At 34.5% G+C, this 26,568-nt stretch overlaps 1 protein-coding gene across 1 annotated transcript in view; it reads right to left on the bottom strand.

Moving 5' to 3' along the window:
- The window catches only part of LOC143231156 (homeobox protein Meis1-like), a 216,157-nt gene that overhangs the window by 61,857 nt on the left and 127,732 nt on the right, over positions 1 to 26,568 (bottom strand). The window contains exon 7 of the mRNA XM_076465812.1: positions 16,050 to 16,189. Coding sequence (XP_076321927.1) covers positions 16,050 to 16,189 — 140 coding nt within the window. The remainder of the gene's footprint in view (positions 1 to 16,049; positions 16,190 to 26,568) is intronic.

The raw sequence follows: 26,568 nt of genomic DNA on the forward strand, positions 1-26,568 counted from the left end.
CTCACATGTAGTCATGTAAAGAACAAGTTCACGATTTAACACATTATAGAACTGTCATATGTAGTCATGTAAAGAACAATTTCCCGATTTAACACATTCTAGAACGGTCATATGTAGTCATGTAAAGAACAATTTCACGATTTAACACATTATAGAACTCTCACATGTAGTCATGTAAAGAACAAGTTCACGATTTAACACATTCTAGAACTGTCATATGTAGTCATTTAAAGAACAATTTCACGATTTAACACATTATAGAACTGTCATATGTAGTCATTTAAAGAACAATTTCACGATTTAACACATTATAGAACTGTCATATGTAGTCATGTAAAGAACAATTTCACGATTTAATACATTCTAGAACTGTCATATGTAGTCATGTAAAGAACAATTTCACGATTTAACACATTATAGAACTGTCATATGTAGTCATGTAAAGAACAATTTCACGATTTAACACATTCTAGAACTGTCAAACGTAGTCATTTAAAGAACAATTTCACGATTTAATACATTCTAGAACTGTCATATGTAGTCATTTAAAGAACAATTTCACGATTTAACACATTATAGAACTCTCACATGTAGTCATGTAAAGAACAAGTTCACGATTTAACACATTCTAGAACTGTCATATGTAGTCATTTAAAGAACAATTTCACGATTTAACACATTATAGAACTGTCATATGTAGTCATTTAAAGAACAATTTCACGATGTAACACATTATAGAACTGTCATATGTAGTCATGTAAAGAACAATTTCACGATTAATACATTCTAGAACTGTCATATGTAGTCATGTAAAGAACAATTTCACGATTTAACACATTATAGAACTGTCATATGTAGTCATGTAAAGAACAAGTTCACGATTTAACACATTCTAGAACTGTCATATGTAGTCATTTAAAGAACAATTTCACGATTTGACACATTCTAAAACTGTCATATGTAGTCATTTAAAGAACAATTTCACGATTTAACACATTATAGAACTGTCATATGTAGTCATGTAAAGAACAATTTCACGATTTAATACATTCTAGAACTGTCATATGTAGTCATGTAAAGAACAATTTCACGATTTAACACATTATAGAACTGTCATATGTAGTCATGTAAAGAACAATTTCACGATTTAACACATTCTAGAACTGTCAAACGTAGTCATTTAAAGAACAATTTCACGATTTAATACATTCTAGAACTGTCATATGTAGTCATTTAAAGAACAATTTCACGATTTAACACATTATAGAACTGTCATATGTAGTCATGTAAAGAACAAGTTCACGATTTAACACATTATAGAACTCTCACATGTAGTCATATAAAGAACAATTTCACGATTTAACACATTCTAGAACTGTCAAACGTAATCATATAAAGAACAATTTCACGATTTAACACATTGTAGAACTGTCATATGTAGTCACGTAAAGAACAAGTTCACGATTTAACACATTATAGAACTGTCATATGTAGTCATATAAAGAATAAGTTCCCGATTTAAGCCACACTAGAACGTTTATAGAATCTTATAGAGCAATTTCACGTACAACTTGAATTAGTTCTATTTGGCTAATTTTGATTCTTGACGAACACAAAACGTTTTTCTGTTTTATTTCTCCTGATTCTTATCTAAGAATCTACAAGTTTGTGTAAGAAACAAGTTTCTTTGCGTTGTTTTTTTTTTTAAAATAAAGGACAGTTTACATAAGAGGTGGCCATCAATAACCAATCTATAAAAATATTTCAAAGTAAACCAATGTTGAGATTCGGTGAAATAGTCTCAAATCCCTTAGCAGAGTGAATTATAAATAACTGATTACAAGACTTGTAAATTTACAACTCTTTAAGTATATGCGTACAATAATAAAGAGCTGATTACTTGGACAAGACACGTAAATTTACCATTCTCTGTGTATTTGCACGTATTTATGGTTTAGAATGTGCGACTGATTTAATCTTTCATAAATATCTATCGTACAGGTCGGCCTGACAAGATGCCATTTTAGCATAGTCAGTATTTAGCAAAGGCCACATTACTTCGGCAAGAGAAACCAGCATGCTTCCAAACATTCTGACTTCCTTTTTAAAGGTATTTCCACATTATTCGTCATGTCGGCAAGAGAAACCAGCAAGCTTCCAAACATTCTGACTTCCTTTTTTAAGGTATTTCCACATTATTCGTCATGTCGGCAAGAGAAACCAGCAAGCTTCCAAACATTCTGACTTCCTTTTTAAAGGTATTTCCACATTATTCGTCATGTCGGCAAGAGAAACCAGCAAGCTTCCAAACATTCTGACTTCCTTTTTAAAGGTATTTCCACATTATTCGTCATATCGGCAAGAGAAACCAGCATGCTTCCAAACATTCTGACTTCCTTTTTAAAGGTATTTCCACATTATTCGTCATGTCGGCAAGAGAAACCAGCATGCTTCCAAACATTCTGACTTCCTTTTTAAAGGTATTTCCACATTATTCGTCATGTCGGCAAGAGAAACCAGCAAGCTTCCAAACATTCTGACTTCCTTTTTAAAGGTATTTCCACATTATTCGTCATGTCGGCAAGAGAAACCAGCAAGCTTCCAAACATTCTGACTTCCTTTTTAAAGGTATTTCCACATTATTCGTCATGTCGGCAAGAGAAACCAGCATGCTTCCAAACATTCTGACTTCCTTTTCTAAATTATGTTCACATTATCGTTCAATTTTGACATTTTTATTGGCGTCTGATTTTCTCTGTGTGTCACCAACCTAGCTTATCACCAAAAGAAGGGAAAATACGGACCAAATTAAATCAGGTTTGCTATTTCCATGGCAACAGGTGACACGTGTAAGGACAACAAGCCTCAGTAGACGAGTCGACCAACCGTATAGATTTATGCATTACAGTTCGAAAAATTCCTGTCTCTGTTGTACTGTCACGTCGACAATTGATGTCAGTTTTGTCGAGTGGGTGAACTTATTTATTTATTCATTGTATTTGTGTAATTCCGCATTATTTATATGAATATTTATTTTATAAAAGTGCTTATTAAAGCTCCCTGATGAAATTTGTGGAATTCGGAATTTGACCTTTTCAGTGCGCACACTTTATCAGTTATTTGTTCATTGTTGTTGTTTTTTCTTTACTAAGCACAAATATACACAACGCGTGATTTGTGCTATGCCCACTACGGGAACCGAAACCCGGCGTTTTAGCGTTGCAAGCCTTCAAACTTACCTCTGAGCCAGTGGAAGAGGGGCACTTCCCACTCAACAATAAAAAAAAAAAAAAATTAATAGTGTGATATCGGATATGTAACAACATATGATATTTATAGTTCATTTTTATAGATTATGAACCACTGACCTATGAATTTTTTTTTTTAGTCACGACCTACAGGGTTGCTACAAAATAATAGTGATCTTAAAAATATGACATCAGGCAGCATCCGGGTACCACAATCAAAGATACCGTCAATAACAAACTGTTAACTGTTTTTCTTCTGAGATTTTGGAATGTATCGAAGAAAAGTTAGTATTTTCAGGGTAAGGAATCTGATATCTGTTGATAAGTTCCTTAAGCCTGAAATGGTCTGCTTGTACTTATAGCTACCTTCTTATTTATATTAAACATTAAGTTTAATCTCGTACACGAACTGAACATGATTTTTCTGAATAAATTATGACGTTAACACCATTGAAACAAATGGGAGCAAACACGTCAGTGAAAAAGATACAGTTCGATTAAAAAAAAAAAGCAAAAAACATGGGTGTGATTAAGTTCCATTTAAACAATCCGTTTCAAGATTATATCCAGTGCTTACTAAACGTGTTCATGTCTTTTAATGACAGACCTAAGATGCAAATTCCACCGTTTTATTTTTCTCGTTTCTCAAAGAGAAGAAATTAAACATGACAGAACAACTAATGCCCAGCAATTGTGGCACTCTGTTGTTACAGATATGCACAAGCATTTGACCGTTTTACTTATTCCAAGATTGAGTGGTCCAAACCGTAAACAGTTGTGGAACTGAAATTCGATCTCATATAATTTCCTTTCCGAACTTAACAACCTTTCGGTTTATATTTTCGAATAATAGATGTCAAACAGAAACCAATAGCAACGATTTAGGCCTAGGGAAAAGCTAGACCAAGACCATAATAGTGAGGTATCTGCTGAGTCCATCGCGGGGAATCGAACCCCAGATTTTAGCGTTGCAAGTCCATAAACTTACCGCTGTCCCACCAGGGGGAGTTTGTTTGTTTGTTTTTTGAATTTCGCGCAAAGCTACTCGAGGGCTATTTGCGCTAGCCGTCCCTAATTTAGCAGTGTAAGACTAGAGAGAAGACAGCTAGTCATCACCACCCACCGCCAACTCTTGGGCTACTCTTTTACCAACGAATAGTGGGACTGACCGTCACATTATAACGCCCCCACGGCTGAAAGGGCGAGCATGTTTGATGCGACCGGGATTCGAACCCGCGACCCTCGGATTAGGATTCGAATGCCTTAACAAACTTTGCCATGCCGGGCCCCCCACCAGGGGGAGAGCCACATATTTACAGTAAGTAAGCTTTTTCACATAGTTTAGTGTAGGTGTCTACGGAAATTTGTTTGTTGCATTGAACTTAGGCCTAAACTGCCAGGTAAGAAACCAAACTTAACAACAGGCAATCCTTCGACAGCACCCACTGCTGGAATAGCGGAAATGACTGTCATTCTTATAATACGACCACAGCTGAAAGTGCATGTTCGCCGCGAATATACGTCTGGAACTCAACAAACCCCTTCCAATACAGTAACAACTGTAGGTCACGCGAGGACCAGGTGTCTATACAGTAACCTCTTGTCACCTACAACCAAGACCATCAAAGCCCCAGACCGATACGAGAGCCACCGTGGGGGGCACGCGAGTTGCAGGTGTCCATTCAGGAACATCCTGTCAGAAAAGATCTTAAACCAGTTAGCCAGTTTTACCGTTTTTACTTTTGCGTTCATTAATTAATGAACAAGGAGATTACAGCGACACAAAATATTTGTTTTGTTTTATTTTTAACACCGAAACGAACTGTAAAGTTACAGATGATTGTACGATTCTGAATAATAACTAGTATATGAACACATCTTACAGTTCATTAGACAGATGGTGTATCCAGTATATGAACACAATTATAGTTCATTATAATTTTAAAAACGCCAGTGGAAAATAAAAAAAAAGCCATTTATTTTATAAGAACAATTCTATCAGAGTCAGGGGAGTGTGTGGTTTGTAACGAAGAATATCAGTAGTTCAACAGGTCTAAACTGTTCGTTTATAAAAGAATGCATGTCAATACATGAATAACTGGTTAAGTAAGCACTCACCCAACCACCTCACAGTGGTTTTCAATATTATGTGTGTAATTATTGTGCAAAGCTCCTTTGAAATAAACAGAAAACAACAAAAAGCAAAAAATATAATATTGAAACCAGTACGTGTGCCGGTCTTTAAATACGTCTCAAACACATAATTTTAATCATTTTTACCCGCCATTCTTTTCGGTTTTAAACAGATTTATATTCGATACGTATTATATCTTCCAAACTGTCTTGGTTCACGCGATCTTCTCATTGAAATTGTTCGGTACGACTTGCGACACACGGTAAAAGTAAGAAGTTCAACTTAAAGTGATTGCAAATAATATCTACAGGTGGCGTCTTACATTCTTTAATTTTATATTTTTAAGAGTTAATTACGTAGACGCATTACTATTTTCTTTAATTAGCTATAATTTAGCGCATCATAAATAACTGAAGTTATATATACTATTGCAAGCTAAAATGGAAATGTACAATACCACAGAATCTAACATATACATATAAATGTACAATACCACACAGAATCTAACATATATATATAAATGTACAATACCACACAGAATCTAACATATATATATAAATGTACAATACCACACAAAATCTCATATACATATAAATGTACAATGCCACATAGATTCTTATATATATATATAAATGTGCAATAACACATAGAATCTAATATATATATAAATGTACAATAACACATAGAATCTAATATACATATGTAGAAACAATACATCCTAGAAGGATAATAAAAAGAGAGATTTAATGGCTAACATGTTCAGGCTGTGTATACGATGGTTCATGTTTTGTATTCCGTTATCACAAAAAAACGTGCTCCGCACTTTGGATCAATGAGTGAGTTATAAGGGTAATGGTCAAATCCTACTATTCGGTCACTCAAGAGTAGTGTCAAGAATTGGCGGTGGGTGCTGTTGATTAACTGTTAATCCTAGTCTATCAATTCAAAGCTAGGAATGGTCATTTACTGCTACATTTATATAGCTTTGCGTGGAAATTCTAACACAAAGCAAGACAATTGTATGATTGATATCCAACCGTGTTCACATATGTGTGTGTGTGTGTATCATATAGATTTATTTTTTACCTTCCATTGTTTGTTTATATCTACTTATGTTTCTGATGGCAGAAACGGCGAAACATTAGTGACGAATTGGGAATTCATTGTTGATGAACCAGTTTTTGGTGTGTTTTCTCGAGGCGTTAAGTACATTCTGTCGTATTTTCTTCTGTCTGTCTTTGTGTGTGGTTAGTTAGCTGCAAAGTTTCACAATAGGCTTTCTATGATATGACCACCACGAGTATCGAAACCCTGTTTTCGAAGGTTGTAAGTCCGAAGACTCACCGCTGTCCCACGAGGAGTACGTACCGTGTTTCTCCGATAATAAGACCTACCCATAAAATAAGACCTAGTGTGATTTTTGGGGATAGTTTTAATATAAGCCCTACCCTTAAAATAAGCCCTAGTTAAGAGTGGCAGGAAGAGGAAAGAAATAAAAAAAATTAATTTATTAATTAGTTTAATAGTTAGTTAATTAGTTTGTTTAAGTATTAATCTGTTAGTTTAATAGTTTAATAATAGTTTATTTTAAATGGTTAGTTTAATAGTTTTACTTTGTAACTTCATTTTTTTAATATATCAAAATAAGACATCCCCCGAAAATAAGCCCTAGTGTCATATTTTGGAGTGAAAATTAATATAAGCCCTGTCTTATTTTCGGAGAAACACGGTATATATGTAGACACCAAAGGATACAGAGCTAAAGATAATTTACCGTTAAATTTATTTTGCTATAAAATGAAGATATCGGTCATTACGTAAGGTCGTAACGAACTGATAAAAGGAAGAGTGCACATTCATAATGAACACAAGAAAACATGAGAGACACAGAAGACACGAGGTGTGTTGTAGAATAAGAGAAAATTGTGGGTCAATGAAGACGGTTACACCCACTTCCATTTTACAGGCTCGGCATGGCCAGGTGGGTTAAGGCGTTCGAATCGTAATCTGAGGGTCGCGGGTTCTAATCCCCGTCACACCTAACATGCTCGCCCTTTCAACCATGGAGGCGTTATAATGTGACGGTCAATCCCACTATTCGTTGGTAAAAGAGTAGCTCAAGAGTTGGCGGTGGGCGGTGATGACTATCTTCCTTTCCTCTAATCTTAGGCTTTTAAATTAGGGACGCCTAGCGCAGGTAGCTCTCGTGTAGCTTTGCGCAAAACTCAAAAACAAAGAAAAACCAATTAAAATAGAAAGCATTTGGGGGGGGGTACAAAGCACGTGTTCACATGTGGGCACTGTGCACACAAAAACGCACATACAAACACGAAAATATAACTTAATGTGTGAAAACCTATAATGGTGTATTACTTCACCATTTCTTCCTAAATTCTATATGGGTGTGTGTGGAGACCAACGAGACGTTTCTCAAATGAAGGAATTATGAAAGAAATGAGAGCTTTGTGTATATGGCAAAATCAATAACATTTGTCTATAAGACAGTGGTAAGTTTACAAACTTACAATACTAAAATCTGGGGTTTGAACCTCGCAGTAGACACCAAAAATACCTCATTTTTATGGTTTTGCTCTGGAAAAAATAAAATAAAGACCCAGAGAACGCAAGCAACAGTCCATTACAAGTAACCACGCCAACGCTCGGAAGTCCGCAGGCTTGCGAGTCAAGATGGATGTTCTTACTGCTAAATCTTTCACAGAGGGAAAGTGCACTGTTGAACCTGATAAGGGATTGTATGCAGAGAATTTGTGTAAACTACTTACTGGAGACGAACTACTGTAAAGAGTGTGGTGTGAAAAAGACCATACCCACTAAAGCTAATCCAGCTAACCCTAATCTTGAACATACTGTCTGCCCGACAGCCCGTAATAATCCTTCCATTGTGATGTTCAACACTGTCGTGACTGCATGTGAGCAGCAAGCAGGAGGGAATGGCCGTCACGAGGAGTATTTATTCATACACAGTTCCCAAAATAGGATCAGAACAGGGTATGCTGGAAAAGGTCATTACGGTAATGATGCAAATCCTTTTGCACGCTATGGGGTTTAGGGTTAAAATTCTTTCATCTCACCGTTGTTCAGTTAAGTGTGTTATAGTGTTAAGAGCGTTTGCAGTGGAGTGAAAATCGTTTCTAATTCCAGTGTTCTGTTTATGCGCTAACATAGCAAAGTCATTTTAGAATTTTATTCGTCCACTAACACATCAAAACTGTCAACAATTCTTACAGAACGTCCGATATTCATAACGACGTACTTTATACGTGTCGTAGGGGCTTAACGCAAGGGTCAGAGGGGTCATTTTAGTGTTCTAATCATTTACTAATGCAGCAAAACTGTCAACAATTCTAACGGAACGTACAATATTCATAACGATATACTTTATACGTGTCGTAGGGCTTAACGCATAGGTCAGAGGGGTTACTTTTTCCAGCTAGTGCACGTGTCATTATAATTAACAACTACATAAGATTACTTATATTTTTTGTCCCCCTTCAACTTTTCCACAAAATTAAGCAAACGTGGTGCATCCTAAACTGTATATGTGCCCCATCTTGTACGCCAAACATCCTAACCAAGATTAAAACCGGACTATTCCACGTGCCTTGCGGATGGTTAATTGGTGGCGTCTTCTATTTTTCTCTAGACTTTTCCTAAGCCTTCTTAGATCAATAAGAACATTACACATCCAGCTTCAGCAAAGTTCAGCTGAGAAATAAGTACTGCAGTACTCTTCGTGTCCGCTGTTTACCCTCCATTTGGTTCGTTTAGCAACAGCCGCTTCCACTCCAGAAATCCGCTTTCAGTAACCGTTTCCAGCGCGAGCTCGGTTTTGATGCGGCTTTAATCGGGAAAATACCAGAAACCGGATTACAAGATCCAATCGGCGCCGGGACAAAACGCTGATGTCCAAACTAATGCAATTAGAGACGAACTGAACGCTGTCCCTAATCGCCTGACACTGGAGTGAGAGACTAAACACGTGGAATAGGACCGAAAACCTCGTTCCCTCCGATCACATTAGCCATACAGCAATTAGCAATTCCGAAGGCTCGAGCGTCACATGCACAGCTCTTGATTAGGCTGGCCCGTTTTACCTTTCTACGAGGAGAGGGAGAAGACACGCATCTCCATAGTTCACGTCCGTTTTCAGATTAATTAGGTATATTCAAGCGGATTTTAATTAACGTTTTTCAGATAAATAACACTGTTCCGCCATTAAGGTGTGAATACATTAAAACACTTCATTTTTGTGTATAACATTATCAGGTTACTACAGACAGAAAGAGACGAGACTCAACTGACATGAAATTAAACATATAAATAAAAGGCATACTATATAACACTAAAGGTCATTAAACACATAAATAAAGAATATACTATATAACACTAGAGGTCATTAAACACATAAATAAAGGAGATACTATATAACACTACAGGTCCTTAAACATATAAATAAAGGAGATACTGTATAACACTACAGACCAATAAACATATATTAAAAAAGATATTGTATTATACTACCAGTGAATAAACATATAAATAAAGGAGATACTGTATAACACTAGAGGTCATTGAATATATAAATAAAAAAGACACTTTACAACACTAGATGTCATTAAACACATAAAAAAGAAGATACTGTATAACACTACAAGTCCTTAAACACACAAATAAAGGAGATACTGTATAACACCACAGGTCCTTAAACACATAAATAAAAGAGATACTGTATAACACTACAGGTCTTTAAACACATAAATAAAAAAGATACTGTATAACACTACAGGTCCTTAAACACATAAATAAAGGAGATACTGTATAACACTACAGGTCCTTAAACACATAAATAAAGGAGATACTGTATAACACCACAGGTCCTTAAACACATAAATAAAGGAGATACTGTATAACACCACAGGTCCTTAAACACATAAATAAAGGAGATACTGTATAACACCACAGGTCCTTAAACACATAAATAAAGAAGATACTGTATAACACTACAGGTCCTTAAACACATAAATAAAGGAGATACTGTATAACAATACAGATCATTAAACATATAAATAGAGGAGATATTATGTAACACAAGATGTCATCAAACATATAAATAAAGGAAATACCGTATAACACTAGAGGACATTAAAAACATAAATAAATGAGATACTGAATAACACTAGAGACCATTAAACACATAAATAAATGAAACACTGTATAACACTGGAGGTCATTAAATATATAAAAAAAGGAGATACTGTATAACACTACAGGTCCTTAAACACATAAATAAAGGAGATAATGTTTTACACTAGATGTCATCAAATATGTCAATAAAGGAGATACTGTATAACACTAGAGGTTATTAACCATATAAATAAAGGAGAATCTGTATAATACTAGAGGCCATTAAATATATAAATAAAGGAGATACTGTATAACACTACAGGTCCTTGAACACATAAATAAAAGAGATACTGTATAACACTAGATGTCATTAAACATAGAAATAAAGGAGATACTGTATAACAGTATTGGTCATTAAACATGTAAATAAAGGAGATACTGTATAACATTATAGGTCGTTAAAGATATAAATAAAGGAGATACTGTATAACACTAGAGTTCATTAAAAATATAAATAAAGAAGACACTGTATAACAATACGAGTGTTTTATACGCGCGATTGTTGTAATTGATACCCCAGAAGCTCAGTGGTATGTCTCTGGACTCCCACCCCTAAAAACCCGGTTTCGACACCTGTGGTGGGTAGAGCACAGATGGCCCATTGTGTAGCTTTGTGCTTAATTCTAAACATACGTTCGTGCCATTGATTTGGTTATCTGTAGTCTTCGGTACGTATAAGTAAGAGTGAGCTGATTTTTACTGTTAACAAGAGGAAATGAAAAGTTTTGTCTGTTTGTTTTAAAGTGTCACAGATAGATAAAGAGCGCTGAATCTATGTCATGGGTATGAAATCCAAATTTTAAGTCCTTAAATTATCGCTAAGCTATTTAATTGAAAGTTTCACACCTCAATGAAAGTGTCTGTGTATGATAAATGTTATCTTTAGTCGTTGTTTGTTGTAAACGTAACATATGACCTGGTAACGGGATATGGCATCACTGGGGTCGCAATAATTAGCCATTTGTAATACATAAGAAGTCAGAGCAATTAGCCTGATAAAATCCATGCTAATATTTTGAAACATTTATACGAAATACGAATGGAGAACAGAACTTCAAAAGTTAATTTGATTAATATGAATTATTATTTTACTAATTTAAAACCATATGGGCTTCAGCCAGGTCAGAGACCCCTGCAATTTTGACCTACTGACCAAAGTAGCTAGCAAGTAGCACCCGCTGCCGAAAGAGCTTTGTTCAGTTTATTGTACTGAATAAAGAGATTGATTCTCACTTTTATCACGCGCCTACAGTTGAAATTGCGAAATATTTTTTTCACAGCAACACATTACGAAACCCGGACCTTTGACCTCCAGCCGATACACTAACCACTCCTGGCCCTGTGAACGTTCCAGAAGTTTGAGAAAAGAGCCATAAAGGAAATGCCAAGCTATGAAACGAAGAAATAAAAGAATGTTAGTTCGTAAGTCAAATGAGATTTCTTTAACAATAACACTTGGATGCACAAACCGATGTCTAAGAAATTAAAAGACAGAGTGTCATTCAACAAGTGCTCAGTAAACAGTCAATGGATAATATCTAAATTGTACTTACTCCATAATTCATGATCATAATTATTGCCTTGTTGTTGTTGTTTGCACAATGCTAAACAATGGACTGTCTACATTCTGTACACCACGAGAAATCGAAACCGGGAATTCAACACCCTAAGTCTGTAAACTTACCACTGAGACACCAAAGAAAATTTATTACATAACTGGACTGTTCATAAGACACCACCTGTCCCCCGCTGGTACAGCGGTAAATCTACGTATTTACAATGCTAAAATCAGGGGTTCGATTCCCCTCGGTGGACTCAGCACGTAGTCCTATGTAGCTTTGCTATAAGGAAAGAAACACACATTTTACACACCAATACCTTAAAGAAGAAAATTCAAAGCCATTCGGTGTTTAGAGCCCTGTAACACCATTTTTTGTAAGGATAAAAAAATTAATACAATTTAATCTGGCTTTTCAAAATCAAGATAGTGTAACATTTCTCACGTTTACTTTCTAAATATATTTCATAAAATCTTTCACTTAAATCTCTACTTCTTATTGAAAATACATTACGTATAACTAGTGTTGTAGAAGTCAAGCATTAAAACTGAAGTGTCGTGAAAAAAAATTGATATTTTAATATAAATTAGTGAGACTGAAGTCAGAAGTATGAAACGACAGAGGGCGTTGCAAATGCTAATTTAAGGTGTGTCGCAAAATTATTAAGCATTTGAGCTACGTTTCATGGACTTATTAAAAACAGTAGTGGTTGAGAATTAATGTTAACTCAGTGTCATTGATGAATGACATTTCAACTATTTTCAACAACAAATGGGCGCCGACTAGCGGTAGTTTTATGACACGGCACTAATTTCAGCAATTATTTCCAGCGTGTACAAATGCTTACTTACTTTCACAGAATCCAATAGCAGGGGCCGTGAGAACTAATAAAGATAACAACAAACAACTATATGTTCCCAACAATAAGTCCTAACAGGTGAACAGTAACCATGATAATGGGTATTGCAGCAGGTACGTGTGTGTATATATAGATATACATAAATACACATATGTAATATTTATTTATATACACACACTTATATATATGACAACTCATCTAAACCAACAGGTGCGAGAAAACAATGATATTGGACAGCATATAGTTTTCTTAATCCAGACGTTGGTTCCCACATTATTCCGCACGTGCGTTTCTCTATAGAACTGCACGTGTATATGAATGTGTGCGTGCAATAAACTACTTCGTCAAAAAATACAAACAATATTTTTCAATCTACTATTCAGAAAGTATAAGGTGAGGATATGTAGTCGTTATTCTCTCTCTTTGCCAAATTGATTTTACTTTTTACTATAAAGTAAATTATACGACATAAACAGTAAATATTTAATACTTTCTTTTTGAGCCTCCTTGCTAATTATATTGTTTGTTTTTGAACTTCGCACAAAGCTACTCGAGGGCTATCTGTGCTAGCCGTCCCTAATTTAGCAGGGTAAGACTAGAGGGAAGGCAGCTAGTCATCACCACCCACCGCCAACTCTTGGACTACTCTTTTACCAACGAATAGTGGGATTGTCCGTCACATTATAACGCCCCCACGGCTGAAAGGGCGAGCATGTTTGGCGCGACAGGGATGCGAACCCGCGACCCTCAGATTACAAGTCGCACGCCTTAACACGCTTGGCCATGCCGGGCCTTGCTAATTAAACGTATTACCTTGTTATAGTAAGGAGGACAAACATTCTTCCTCACTGTAAAAGCTGTAACTTTGTAATAAAATAATGGAGCATATATTTAGTTACTTTTTGTTTCAGTACTAAAACAAAGCATTGTTTGAAACGTTCATAGAAACTGAATTGTTGGAGAAAAACAAAATAATTAAAATTATCATTTTAAATATAAGATAAATAAATAAACCAAAAATAATCTAGCTGGTAATATTACTGGGCTTGTCTTAAGCGCAAAGCTGCACAATGGGCTATATACTCACTATGACATCGAACATCGAATTGTTGTTTTATAAATTCTGAAGCTTACCGCTGAGCCACTGGAGAGATATATTTTTGAACAAATTGCTCATTTGATAATGTACGCAAACAGTACATGCCCGATATTCACAACTTCATATCAAATATGCTGTTTAGGTTATTGATGAGATATTATTGGGATTACGGTCGAAAATATGATCAACCATTAGGGTTCCCAACTGATAAATCATTAAGTTCTAGTAGTAGCTCCTCACGTTCTCGGTAGGTTAACTGTAACTTTAAGGGCTAAAAACGTTAAAATTTTGTTTTTGATACGCACGATTGACAGCCCCCCCCCCATACATCTGTGTAGCTTTTATCTTAACAATACGCAAACAAACAATAACTTACAGGCAATGCAATTTTCTGAGCATAAAGTTAACAGTGTAACATCACTGTACATCTTATAAGTTTAAGATATATATTTGACTTGAGTAATAAGAATTAGAATTATTTATGATCTATAAAGCTATTTTACTTTTGTTAGATAGGTATCGATAATTTGCACCTACACACACACACACACACACATATATATATAATGTTAAGTATGTACCAGCTCTTCGACTTGTGGTATGAAACATTTCTTGAATGTGAACGCTCAACAAGGCAAGGTTGTCGATGCATGCACTAGCTGTTTAACTTGCAGTATGAATCATTTACTGTTTACGTGTGAATAAACGTAAATACTCCAAAGGTCTAGTTGTTGATGTCTTGTTGAAAACGGTCACCACGTAACACATTTCACGTAATTCAACCACATGTATCGCCCTTTAAGCCGTGGGGGCGTTATTATGTTCGGTCAATCCCACTATTCGTTGGTAAAAGAGTAGTCCAAGAGTTGGCGGTGGGTGGTGATGACTAGTTGCCTTCCTTCTAGTCTTACACTGCTAAATTAGGGACGGCTAGCACAGATAGCCCTAGAGTAGTTTTGTGCGAAATTCAAAAGATAAACAAACAAACTCCACCACATTTCGGACTTTATCTTTGCTTCATTATCCAACCTTTTCGTGTAATGAATATATTTTATTCTATTAAAAAAAACGATGTTTGATGGAAATAAATTATCTTAAATTAAAATATAATTCTTTATTGGTTGTATTTTTATTAGAAGAAACCACCGATCATCGTGGTGCGTACTGGGCAAAAAGGTTCTGAAAACAGACGTTAGACGTTCGGTTGCAAAGACATCGGTAATAATGGATGCTGTCAAAATGACATCAGTAATAATGGATGCGGTCAAAATGACATCGGTAATAATGGATGCTGTCAAAATGACATCAGTAATAATGGATGCGGTCAAAATGACATCGGTAATAATGGATGCTGTCAAAATGACATCGGTAATAATTGATGCTGTCAAAATGGCATCGGTAATAATACTTCCTGGGGGGATGTTAATAATATTTATAGTCAGAATAATATTGAGAATGATAAAATTGTAGAGCGGGGGAAAGTGGATCCATAAAAATGGCACGTGCCATTTTTCAAAATTAACAAAATAATAGGATCCCTACACTACGTATTTAGTAAACAATGTTGTAAACTTATTCCCACACTAAGAATGGGATACAATCCTCACATATTTCGATAGGCCCGGCATGGCCAGGTGGTTAAGGTACTCGACTCGTAATCCGAGGGTTACGGGTTCGAATCACCGTCGCACCAAACATGCTCGCTCTTTCAGCCGTGGGGGCGTTATAAAGTGACGGTCAATCCCACTATTCGTTGGTAAAAGAGTAGCCCAAAGATGGGTGGTGATGATTAGCTGCCTTCCCTCTAGTTTTACACTGCTAAATTAGGGACGGCTAGCGCAGATACCTCTCGTGTAGCTTTGCGCGAAATTCAAAACAAACAAATAATATTTCGATAGTCCAAAATTAGCTTATGTTTTAGAGTACTGTAATTTTTTTTTTTTACCGTGAGATGCTGGAACAACCAGGCTCGCATTATGTTGGTAGCAACTTTAGGAAATATTCCCCTTTTTTTCTGTCTCTTCTTTCCTCTTTCATCATCATCATCCTCTCCAGTGCCATCTCCCGAGCCTATGCTAGCGTCCCCTAGTGACAAATATATATAAAAATGTAATTTTGTTTACGTTCTCTATGTAATTCACAAAAAAAAAAAAAGAGAGAGAAAATTTTACAATTGAATCTGATGTGACTAAAGATATTGTTAGGGCTTTAGCGTCCCCTAGTGGTTAAATATATTGTTATGGCTTTAACGTCCCCTAGTGGTTAAAGATATTGTTAGGGCTTTAGCGTCCCCTAGTGGTTAAATATATTGTTAGGGCTTTAGCGTCCCCTAGTGGTTAAATATATTGTTAGGGCTTTAACGTCCTCTAGTGGTTAAAGATATTGTTAGGGCGTCCCCTACTGGTTAAAGATATTGTTAAGGCTTTAGCGTCGCCTAGTGGTTAAAGATATTGTTAGAATTTTAGTCCATAAAACAAATATATACTAAAGTGTAAGATTTCATTTATTTTTCATAAACTATTAATGATCAGTTGTTAGGTCGTTTAAGGAACCTAAGTTACGTTTAGCCACGTGTGAACAGAAGATTTTAAACATATTTACCCACGTTTTTCTACATGATGTCATATCGTTTTGGTTAAAACACTGAAATGTTTGTTTACAAAAAATTGCTGAACATTTACTCTCAATAAATCCGCTGACCAAAGATGGACAGTAGAATTAATTATGGATTTCATATTTGTAATTACTTTTCAGGTAATCTGAAAGCTACCTCATAAAAATGACAAAACCATTTCAGCTTGTGTTAAAACATCGTCAACTGTTCTCAGTTTCAAATGACTTTGTTACAGTACACTTGGCGTTACTATAAAGTAAAACAGATGGTGAATCTGCTACAGGTTTTTAATCTGATCTTTTTTTTCTAACAAATAATCTCGAGCCTTCGCTTTTTCATCAGAGTTTTCTCTTCATTTTGATAATACCGCTATAACAGAACTTTCAGGTAAATTACATGTCTATTCGTTTCATTTTAGCGCGGTTCTTCAAGGATGGCTGACAAAACTGACTTCCTTCTCGACAGAAGAAGGGGTGAGCTAACAATTACTGTACAGAGGAAGAATCTGTCTTCCGAAAGAAAAGAAAAAAAAACAACATCGCTGTCCCTTAGCAACTGAAACCTTTCAGAGCTCGAGCTTTGTCGATGAACGTGTCACATTTGGCGCCCATTAGCTCCGACAGTAGTAATCGAAACCTTGCACTTGGAATCTTGCACATATCACGGGAAATGAAGTTTGAATGACACACGACTGGAGATTGCTGACCCAAGGGGCTGACCCATCCGTTAACATCACCTTTGCCCTCAAGCAGCGATTCTTATGGGAATAAAGTTACGTGTAAAAAAAACCCAGCAAAACTCATTCCGGAAATTTCGTATAAACTTCTAGTTGTATAAAAAGCAAAGTTATTTTTCTTCTTTATATTTTTTCTGGAATATTAAAGAACTCGATTTTGATAGAGGAAAAAAAAATGTTGTTGTGGTCCAGACCATTGCTTACGGAAAACTAAGTTATTTAAATGTATTTAAATATATATATATACATAGAGTGTCATCTTAAGATTATCCGCAAATTGCAAGAATGAAATATCTTTAGAAATATCAAAAATGATTTAAAAAAACTAAATTTTTATACCAGGTCTGTGGTGATCCACGGTGCTACAGTGAAACACCATAAAAACGGCTCAAAAGCTGGACTTGTATGACCACCATCTAATGATCCACGGTGCAGGCTTGCAGTACATTACTAACGACTAAAAACTGAACTTTTACGACCAGTCAAAATAGTGATGCACTGTGCTATCTTATAAAATCGGATTTTTATTATTCAGGTAGAAATGGTCGAGGGATCTAATGCTCTATGATCCAGTTTGCTTCGATCGCTTCGTTATCTCAATAAACGTTACTTTGAAGGACCCAAAACCTAAACATACATCTATATATAATCACTTTGTAATGACCCTCAGAATTAACACATTTAAATCGACAAAATTCAGTTCTAATAACTTAAAAAAGTCTTCAACAACCATAGAAATTATACAACGATGAAATATAAAATCACATTATATATACATGACAGAATTATGTAAACTTGTTAATTACCAACTATACCACTGAAACGAAAAGTCAACTATTCTACAATATCATTAATAATAGAATGATCATTTGTAAGAAAAAACTCGATGAATGCGTGCGTAGTGTTTTGTTAGTTCTGGTAACGAAGAAAGTGAAATACCGATGTTCCTAAAACAATACATTCTTGAAGAAGAGAAGTCTGAACCATATAAAAGTACAAAATTTATAGAATCATCACGAATCTACGTTTACTGTTATAATAATAATCAGACTGCGTCAGTAATGAAAACTGATGTGGAATTTCTCACCAAGTGTGAAGTATCTGTGTTTATTGTTATACCAATACTCAGACTACATCAGTAATGAAAACTGATGTGGAATTTCTGACCAAGTGTGAAGTATCTGTGTTTATTGTTATAACAATACTCAGACTACATCAGAAATGAAAACTGATGTGGAATTTCTGACCAAGTGTGAAGTATCTGTGTTTATTGTTATAACAATACTCAGACTACATCAGTAATGAAAACTGATGTGGAATTTCTGACCAAGTATAAAGTATCTGTGTTTATTGTTATAACAATACTCAGACTACATCAAAAATGAAAACTGATGTGGAATTTCTCACCAAGTATGAAGTATCTACGTTTATTGTTATAACAATACTCAGACTACATTAGTAATGAAAATTAATGTGGAATTTCTGACCAAGTGTGAAGTATCTGTGTTTATTGTTATAACAATACTCAGACTACATCAGTAATGAAAACTGATGTGGAATTTCTGACCAAGTGTGAAGTATCTGTGTTTATTGTTATAACAATACTCAGACTACATCAGTAATGAAAACTGATGTGGAATTTCTCACCAAGTATGAAGTATCTACGTTTATTGTTATAACAATACTCAGACTACATCAGAAATGAAAACTGATGTGGAATTTCTGACCAAGAATGAAGTATCTACGTTTATTGTTATAACAATACTCAGACTACATCAGAAATGAAAACTGATGTGGAATTTCTCACCAAGTATGAAGTATCTACGTTTATTGTTATAACAATACTCAGACTACATTAGTAATGAAAACTGATGTGGAATTTCTCACCAAGTATGAAGTATCTACGTTTATTGTTATAACAATACTCAGACTACATCAGTAATGAAAACTGATGTGGAATTTCTGACCAAGTGTGAAGTATCTGTGTTTATTGTTATAACAATACTCAGACTACATCAGAAATGAAAACTGATGTGGAATTTCTGACCAAGAATGAAGTATCTACGTTTATTGTTATAACAATACTCAGACTACATCAGAAATGAAAACTGATGTGGAATTTCTGACCAAGAATGAAGTATCTACGTTTATTGTTATAACAATACTCAGACTACATCAGAAATGAAAACTGATGTGGAATTTCTCACCAAGTATGAAGTATCTACGTTTATTGTTATAACAATACTCAGACTACATCAGTAATGAAAACTGATGTGGAATTTCTGACCAAGAATGAAGTATCTGTGTTTATTGTTATAACAATACTCAGACTACATCAGAAATGAAAACTGATGTGGAATTTCTCACCAAGTATGAAGTATCTACGTTTATTGTTATAACAATACTCAGACTACATTAGTAATGAAAACTGATGTGGAATTTCTCACCAAGTATGAAGTATCTACGTTTATTGTTATAACAATACTCAGACTACATCAGTAATGAAAACTGATGTGGAATTTCTGACCAAGTGTGAAGTATCTGTGTTTATTGTTATAACAATACTCAGACTACATCAGTAATGAAAACTGATGTGGAATTTCTGACCAAGTATGAAGTATCTGTGTTTATTGTTATAACAATACTCAGACTACATCAAAAATGAAAACTGATGTGGAATTTCTCACCAAGTATGAAGTATCTACGTTTATTGTTATAACAATACTCAGACTACATTAGTAATGAAAATTAATGTGGAATTTCTGACCAAGTGTGAAGTATCTGTGTTTATTGTTATAACAATACTCAGACTACATCAGTAATGAAAACTGATGTGGAATTTCTCACCAAGTATGAAGTATCTACGTTTATTGTTATAACAATACTCAGACTACATCAGAAATGAAAACTGATGTGGAATTTCTGACCAAGAATGAAGTATCTACGTTTATTGTTATAACAATACTCAGACTACATCAGAAATGAAAACTGATGTGGAATTTCTCACCAAGTATGAAGTATCTACGTTTATTGTTATAACAATACTCAGACTACATTAGTAATGAAAACTGATGTGGAATTTCTCACCAAGTATGAAGTATCTACGTTTATTGTTATAACAATACTCAGACTACATCAGTAATGAAAACTGATGTGGAATTTCTCACCAAGTGTGAAGTATCTGTGTTTATTGTTATAACAATACTCAGACTACATCAGTAATGAAAACTGATGTGGAATTTCTCACCAAGTATGAAGTATCTACGTTTATTGTTATAACAATACTCAGACTACATCAGAAATGAAAACTGATGTGGAATTTCTGACCAAGAATGAAGTATCTACGTTTATTGTTATAACAATACTCAGACTACATCAGAAATGAAAACTGATGTGGAATTTCTCACCAAGTATGAAGTATCTACGTTTATTGTTATAACAATACTCAGACTACATCAGTAATGAAAACTGATGTGGAATTTCTGACCAAGAATGAAGTATCTGTGTTTATTGTTATAACAATACTCAGACTACATCAGAAATGAAAACTGATGTGGAATTTCTCACCAAGTATGAAGTATCTACGTTTATTGTTATAACAATACTCAGACTACATTAGTAATGAAAACTGATGTGGAATTTCTCACCAAGTATGAAGTATCTACGTTTATTGTTATAACAATACTCAGACTACATCAGTAATGAAAACTGATGTGGAATTTCTGACCAAGTGTGAAGTATCTGTGTTTATTGTTATAACAATACTCAGACTACATCAGTAATGAAAACTGATGTGGAATTTCTCACCAAGTATGAAGTATCTACGTTTATTGTTATAACAATACTCAGACTACATCAGAAATGAAAACTGATGTGGAATTTCTGACCAAGAATGAAGTATCTACGTTTATTGTTATAACAATACTCAGACTACATCAGAAATGAAAACTGATGTGGAATTTCTCACCAAGTATGAAGTATCTACGTTTATTGTTATAACAGTACTCAGACTACATCAGTAATGAAAACTGATGTGGAATTTCTGACCAAGAATGAAGTATCTGTGTTTATTGTTATAACAATACTCAGACTACATCAGAAATGAAAACTGATGTGGAATTTCTCACCAAGTATGAAGTATCTACGTTTATTGTTATAACAATACTCAGACTACATCAGTAATGAAAACTGATGTGGAATTTCTGACCAAGAATGAAGTATCTACGTTTATTGTTATAACAATACTCAGACTACATCAGTAATGAAAACTGATGTGGAATTTCTCACCAAGTGTGAAGTATCTGTGTTTATTGTTATACCAATACTCAGACTACATCAGAAATGAAAACTGATGTGGAATTTCTCACCAAGTATGAAGTATCTACGTTTATTGTTATAACAATACTCAGACTACATCAGTAATGAAAACTGATGTGGAATTTCTGACCAAGAATGAAGTATCTGTGTTTATTGTTATAATAATACTCAGACTACATCAGAAGTGAAAACTGATGTGGAATTTTTCACCAAGTATGAAGTATCTACGTTTATTGTTATAACAGTACTCAGACTACATTAGTAATGAAAACTGATGTGGAATTTCTCACCAAGTATGAAGTATCTACGTTTATTGTTATAACAATACTCAGACTACATCAGTAATGAAAACTGATGTGGAATTTTTGACCAAGAATGAAGTATCTGTGTTTATTGTTATAACAATACTCAGACTACATTAGTAATGAAAATTAATGTGGAATTTCTGACCAAGTGTGAAGTATCTGTGTTTATTGTTATACCAATACTCAGACTACATCAGTAATGAAAACTGATGTGGAATTTCTTACCAAGTGTGAAGTATCTGTGTTTATTGTTATACCAATACTCAGACTACATCAGTAATGAAAACTGATGTGGAATTTCTTACCAAGTATGAAGTATCTGTGTTTATTGTTATAACAATACTCAGACTACATCAGTAATGAAAACTGATGCAGAATTTCTGACAGATGCTGCTGAAACAACCAACAAAAATTAGAAAACTGAACTATAAACAATATAAAATGTATATATGTATCATTATCCCTTTGTCTTATTCCATAGATACTGCAGGATGAACTGTAGTAAGTTTGCAGATTTACAAGGTTAGAAACTGAGTTTCGATACCTATGGTAGTCAGAGCGCAGATAGCCCTTTGCGTATCTTTGCGATCAATAACAAACAATAGCAATCCACCTGGAATGTAGGAGCGCAGGACGACGTTTCGGATTAAAACCTCAGGACACACACATAAAGCGTTATTCATTTCTCTACATCCCAACAAATGCACTCCATGAAACTTCAAGTCAATTGTTCCATACTTAAACAAATGATCAGTTAAATTAAAGGTTTGTATTAGAAATAAAAGTGTTTCACTAAGTTGTTGGATTCCACATGTAAGAGTAGCCAAACTACTTAAAAGGCATAATATAAATATGCATGCTAACAAATCGGCAACGACATACAGTTTTACTTTAAAAGATGAAGGTCACTCACTTTCATTTGTTTCGATACTCAACAAGTCCAAAAACAGGGCAACAAACCATTACTAAGAAACCAAACCAGAAAGTGACCAACTCAACAAACCGTTCATCTTTCTTCTTGTTGTTTCAGTCATGATAAGTATAAATACTTTATCAATAACGTCAAATTAAAGCTAAATCCACTCTATGTGTTTCTGGGCATTGCAACATGTCATCAATGACTAAAAGAACACATTTTGAAAACACTTTAGAAAGTAAATTCAATCAATCAATCAACCAGGAGAGCAGCTGTTAGATGTATGTTTGTTGTATGGAAAGAAGAGTCAATCAAACTGAACAATATTTGTTAGATGCACGTTAGTTGTATGGAAAGAAGAGTCAATCAAACTGAACAACATTTGTTAGATGCACGTTAGTTGTATGGAAAGAAGAGTCAATCAAACTGAAGAACATTTGTTAGATGCACGTTAGTTATATGGATAGAAGAGTCAATCAAACTGAACAACATTTGTTCGGCGCACGTTAGTTATATGGAAAGAAGAGTCAATCAAACTGAACAACATTTGTTAGATGCACGTTAGTTGTATGGAAAGAAAAGTCACTCAAACTGAACAACATTTGTTAGATGCATGTTAGTTGTATGGAAAGAAAAGTCAAACTGAACAACATTTGTTAGATGCATGTTAGTTGTATGGAAAGAAAAGTCAAACTGAACAGCATTTGTTAGATGCGCGTTAGTTGTATGGAAAGAAAAGTCAATCAAACTAAACAACATTTGCTAGATGCATGTTAGTTGTATGGAAAGAAAAGTCAAACTGAACAACATTTGTTAGATGCACGTTAGTCGTATGGAAAGAAAAGTCACTCAAACTGAACAGCATTTGTTAGATGCACGTTAGTTGTATGGAAAGAAAAGTCAATCGAACCAAACAACATTTGTTAGATTGTTGTTAGTTTTATGGGGAGAAGACAGTCAGACATGACAGTTTTATTAGACTTATGTTGGTTGTATGAGGGTAAAGACATGGCAGTTTTGTTAGACTTATGTTGGTTGTTTGAGGGTAAAGTTAATAGAATATTTGTGATATTAATTCTGATCCTAAACATTTTCTTGCTTCAAATTAGCACCGGCAACAGACAGTAAGTAATAAGATAATTTGCTTCTAGTAGATTCAAAGTATATAAATACTGTAGGCAGGTAACGTGATACTTACAAGATGAAAGATCCAGCCACTAGATCTCTTCACAAACGTCATTGAAATTCATTTGCGTTTTAATTAAATAATTTTCGCTACGAAAAGCTTGAAACAAACGGTCTGTAGAGCATGTCGAGTGAATAAAAACAAGAATAACCGTTTCCCAGGAAAACGTTACTGAAGGAAGTATCCAGTTTAGTACTTTTAATTAATTTCTAAAAGTAAAACTGTTTTACCATTCTTTGTACTCGCAACAAAACACGGGACATCTCATTTAACCAAAGTTAAAATGGGACAAGCTGTGCGAATAATTACGTGTACTATCGTAAGATTACGTGTACTATCATGAGATGAGTGCTACATGAGGCTGTTAAATGGCCTTATTCAAACATTATTCTCTAAGGACAAGAGTCACTACAAGAATAACATTGTCTTTATTAGAAGTCTTCAAATTCTGAATGAATTAGAAAATGTTTTAATTTTTCTTCATCATTGTAATTAAATGTATGACACTATTATTCAATATAACCTGAAATATAACACTATTCTTGAAGATAAAATAAAACGTGACACTTTAGTTATTGAATAATAATTCAATATAACCTGAAATATAACACTATTCTTCAATATAATCTGAAACCCGAAACTATTTTAAAATATGACACTAGTTTTTAACATAAACTGTAAAAGTATGGCACTGTTCTTCAGTATAGCCTAAAATATAACACTTCAATATAACCTGAAATACAATACCGTTCTTAGTTGGAGTGAAAATATATTCAAATGTAATCCAAAATGTTCAAAGAAAAGACATGTCGAATAAAACAAGTTTCAAAACACATACAGTCATGAGTGGTGCGTAACTGTGTTTTTACATCCGCATAGTGTTGAAAATGAGATACGGACATTTTGTTAGGAACGGTTAGTCACTGGACATTTTGTTACTGCCACATTATTACCACGACAAATTGTGACTGTTACACTCCTGTACATAATTTTTCTGACACGGTAATTTTTGTTGTTGCGAATATTGATTGTGTAATAAGTACTTTTTGAATAAAAAAACCAATTAGTGGCAATAAGAAAAATAACAGATCGTAAATTGTACAACCATTTGGTGACCACTGTAAACTTACATAACGCTATGGGATGAAAAGTTATCTAGGCCTGTATTACGACGTGTTATAGGGCGTAAGGAGGTGTCATGAACAGTGTTAAATAACACATAAATTACAGTGAAAACGACTGGAGTTGTAGTTTGACATACTTCGATTTGAATTTCAAACACTTTTAATACGGTACTTGAATTAGGTATTGGTAACAAAATGAATCAATAACAACAAACAACACTCGTAACAAAACCTTTTTTTAACCATGTGACGGTAACTTGGATATCGTAACAAAACGTCCATGTCACAAGCTGTCCGTAACGAATGCCAGAGACCTTTGAAAATAGATCGTCTCTTCAATTATATTGCAACGCTCCTCAGAATCCGCTGTGGAATGACAGAGGGATTCTTAAATATGACTTGAACTTTGACACCATATAACTTGAACTATGACACAATATGATTTGAACCATGACACTACATGATCTGAGCTACAACACTTACACGATTTAAACTTCTACACTATATAATCTGAACAATGATATCATATGATTTGAACCATGACATTATATGAACTGAACTATGACCCTATATGATTTGAGCTTCGACACTATATGATCTGAAGTTTAACGCTATATGATTTAAACTATAACACTATATGAAATGAACTATGACACTGTTCTTCGACAAGTCTAAATTGTGATGACATTATGTTTATGTAGGTTCTGAAATGTCATATTTACTCTTGTCTTGCGGTATTCTAAACGTCTAACGAAAGGTACTTTTGTCATCTAACCTCTCTTCCACTCACACATACCTCAATTCAGATTATTAAAAATCAAACTTTGCTTATCACACGCAAAGGCAACTTTTCCCTGTCTTCATGGTTTTACCTCATGTTTGTCAGGATCAGACAATCTGTCTTCATGGTTTTACCTCATGTTTTTCAGGATCAGACAATCTGTCTTCATGGTTTTACCTCATGTTTGCCAGGATCAGACAATCTGTCTTCATGGTTTTACCTCATGTTTGCCAGGATCAGACAATCTGTCTTCATGGTTTTACCTCATGTTTGTCAGGATCAGACAATCATTTACTTGACGAAACTTATTGTTCTTGGACTGTTGACTTCTTAAATGGAATCTTTGTTAAATACCACAACACTCATACTAAATCTTTTCAAGTTTACCTGTGTTTACTTAATTTTCTACTGATTGTTCGACAATAAGTTGCGTCATGTAAAGAATATAGGAACCTATCACTAGATTGTCCCAGACAATGGTTTTA

Source organism: Tachypleus tridentatus, chromosome 10, assembly GCF_004210375.1.
Source record: "Tachypleus tridentatus isolate NWPU-2018 chromosome 10, ASM421037v1, whole genome shotgun sequence".
NCBI lineage: Eukaryota > Metazoa > Arthropoda > Merostomata > Xiphosura > Limulidae > Tachypleus > Tachypleus tridentatus.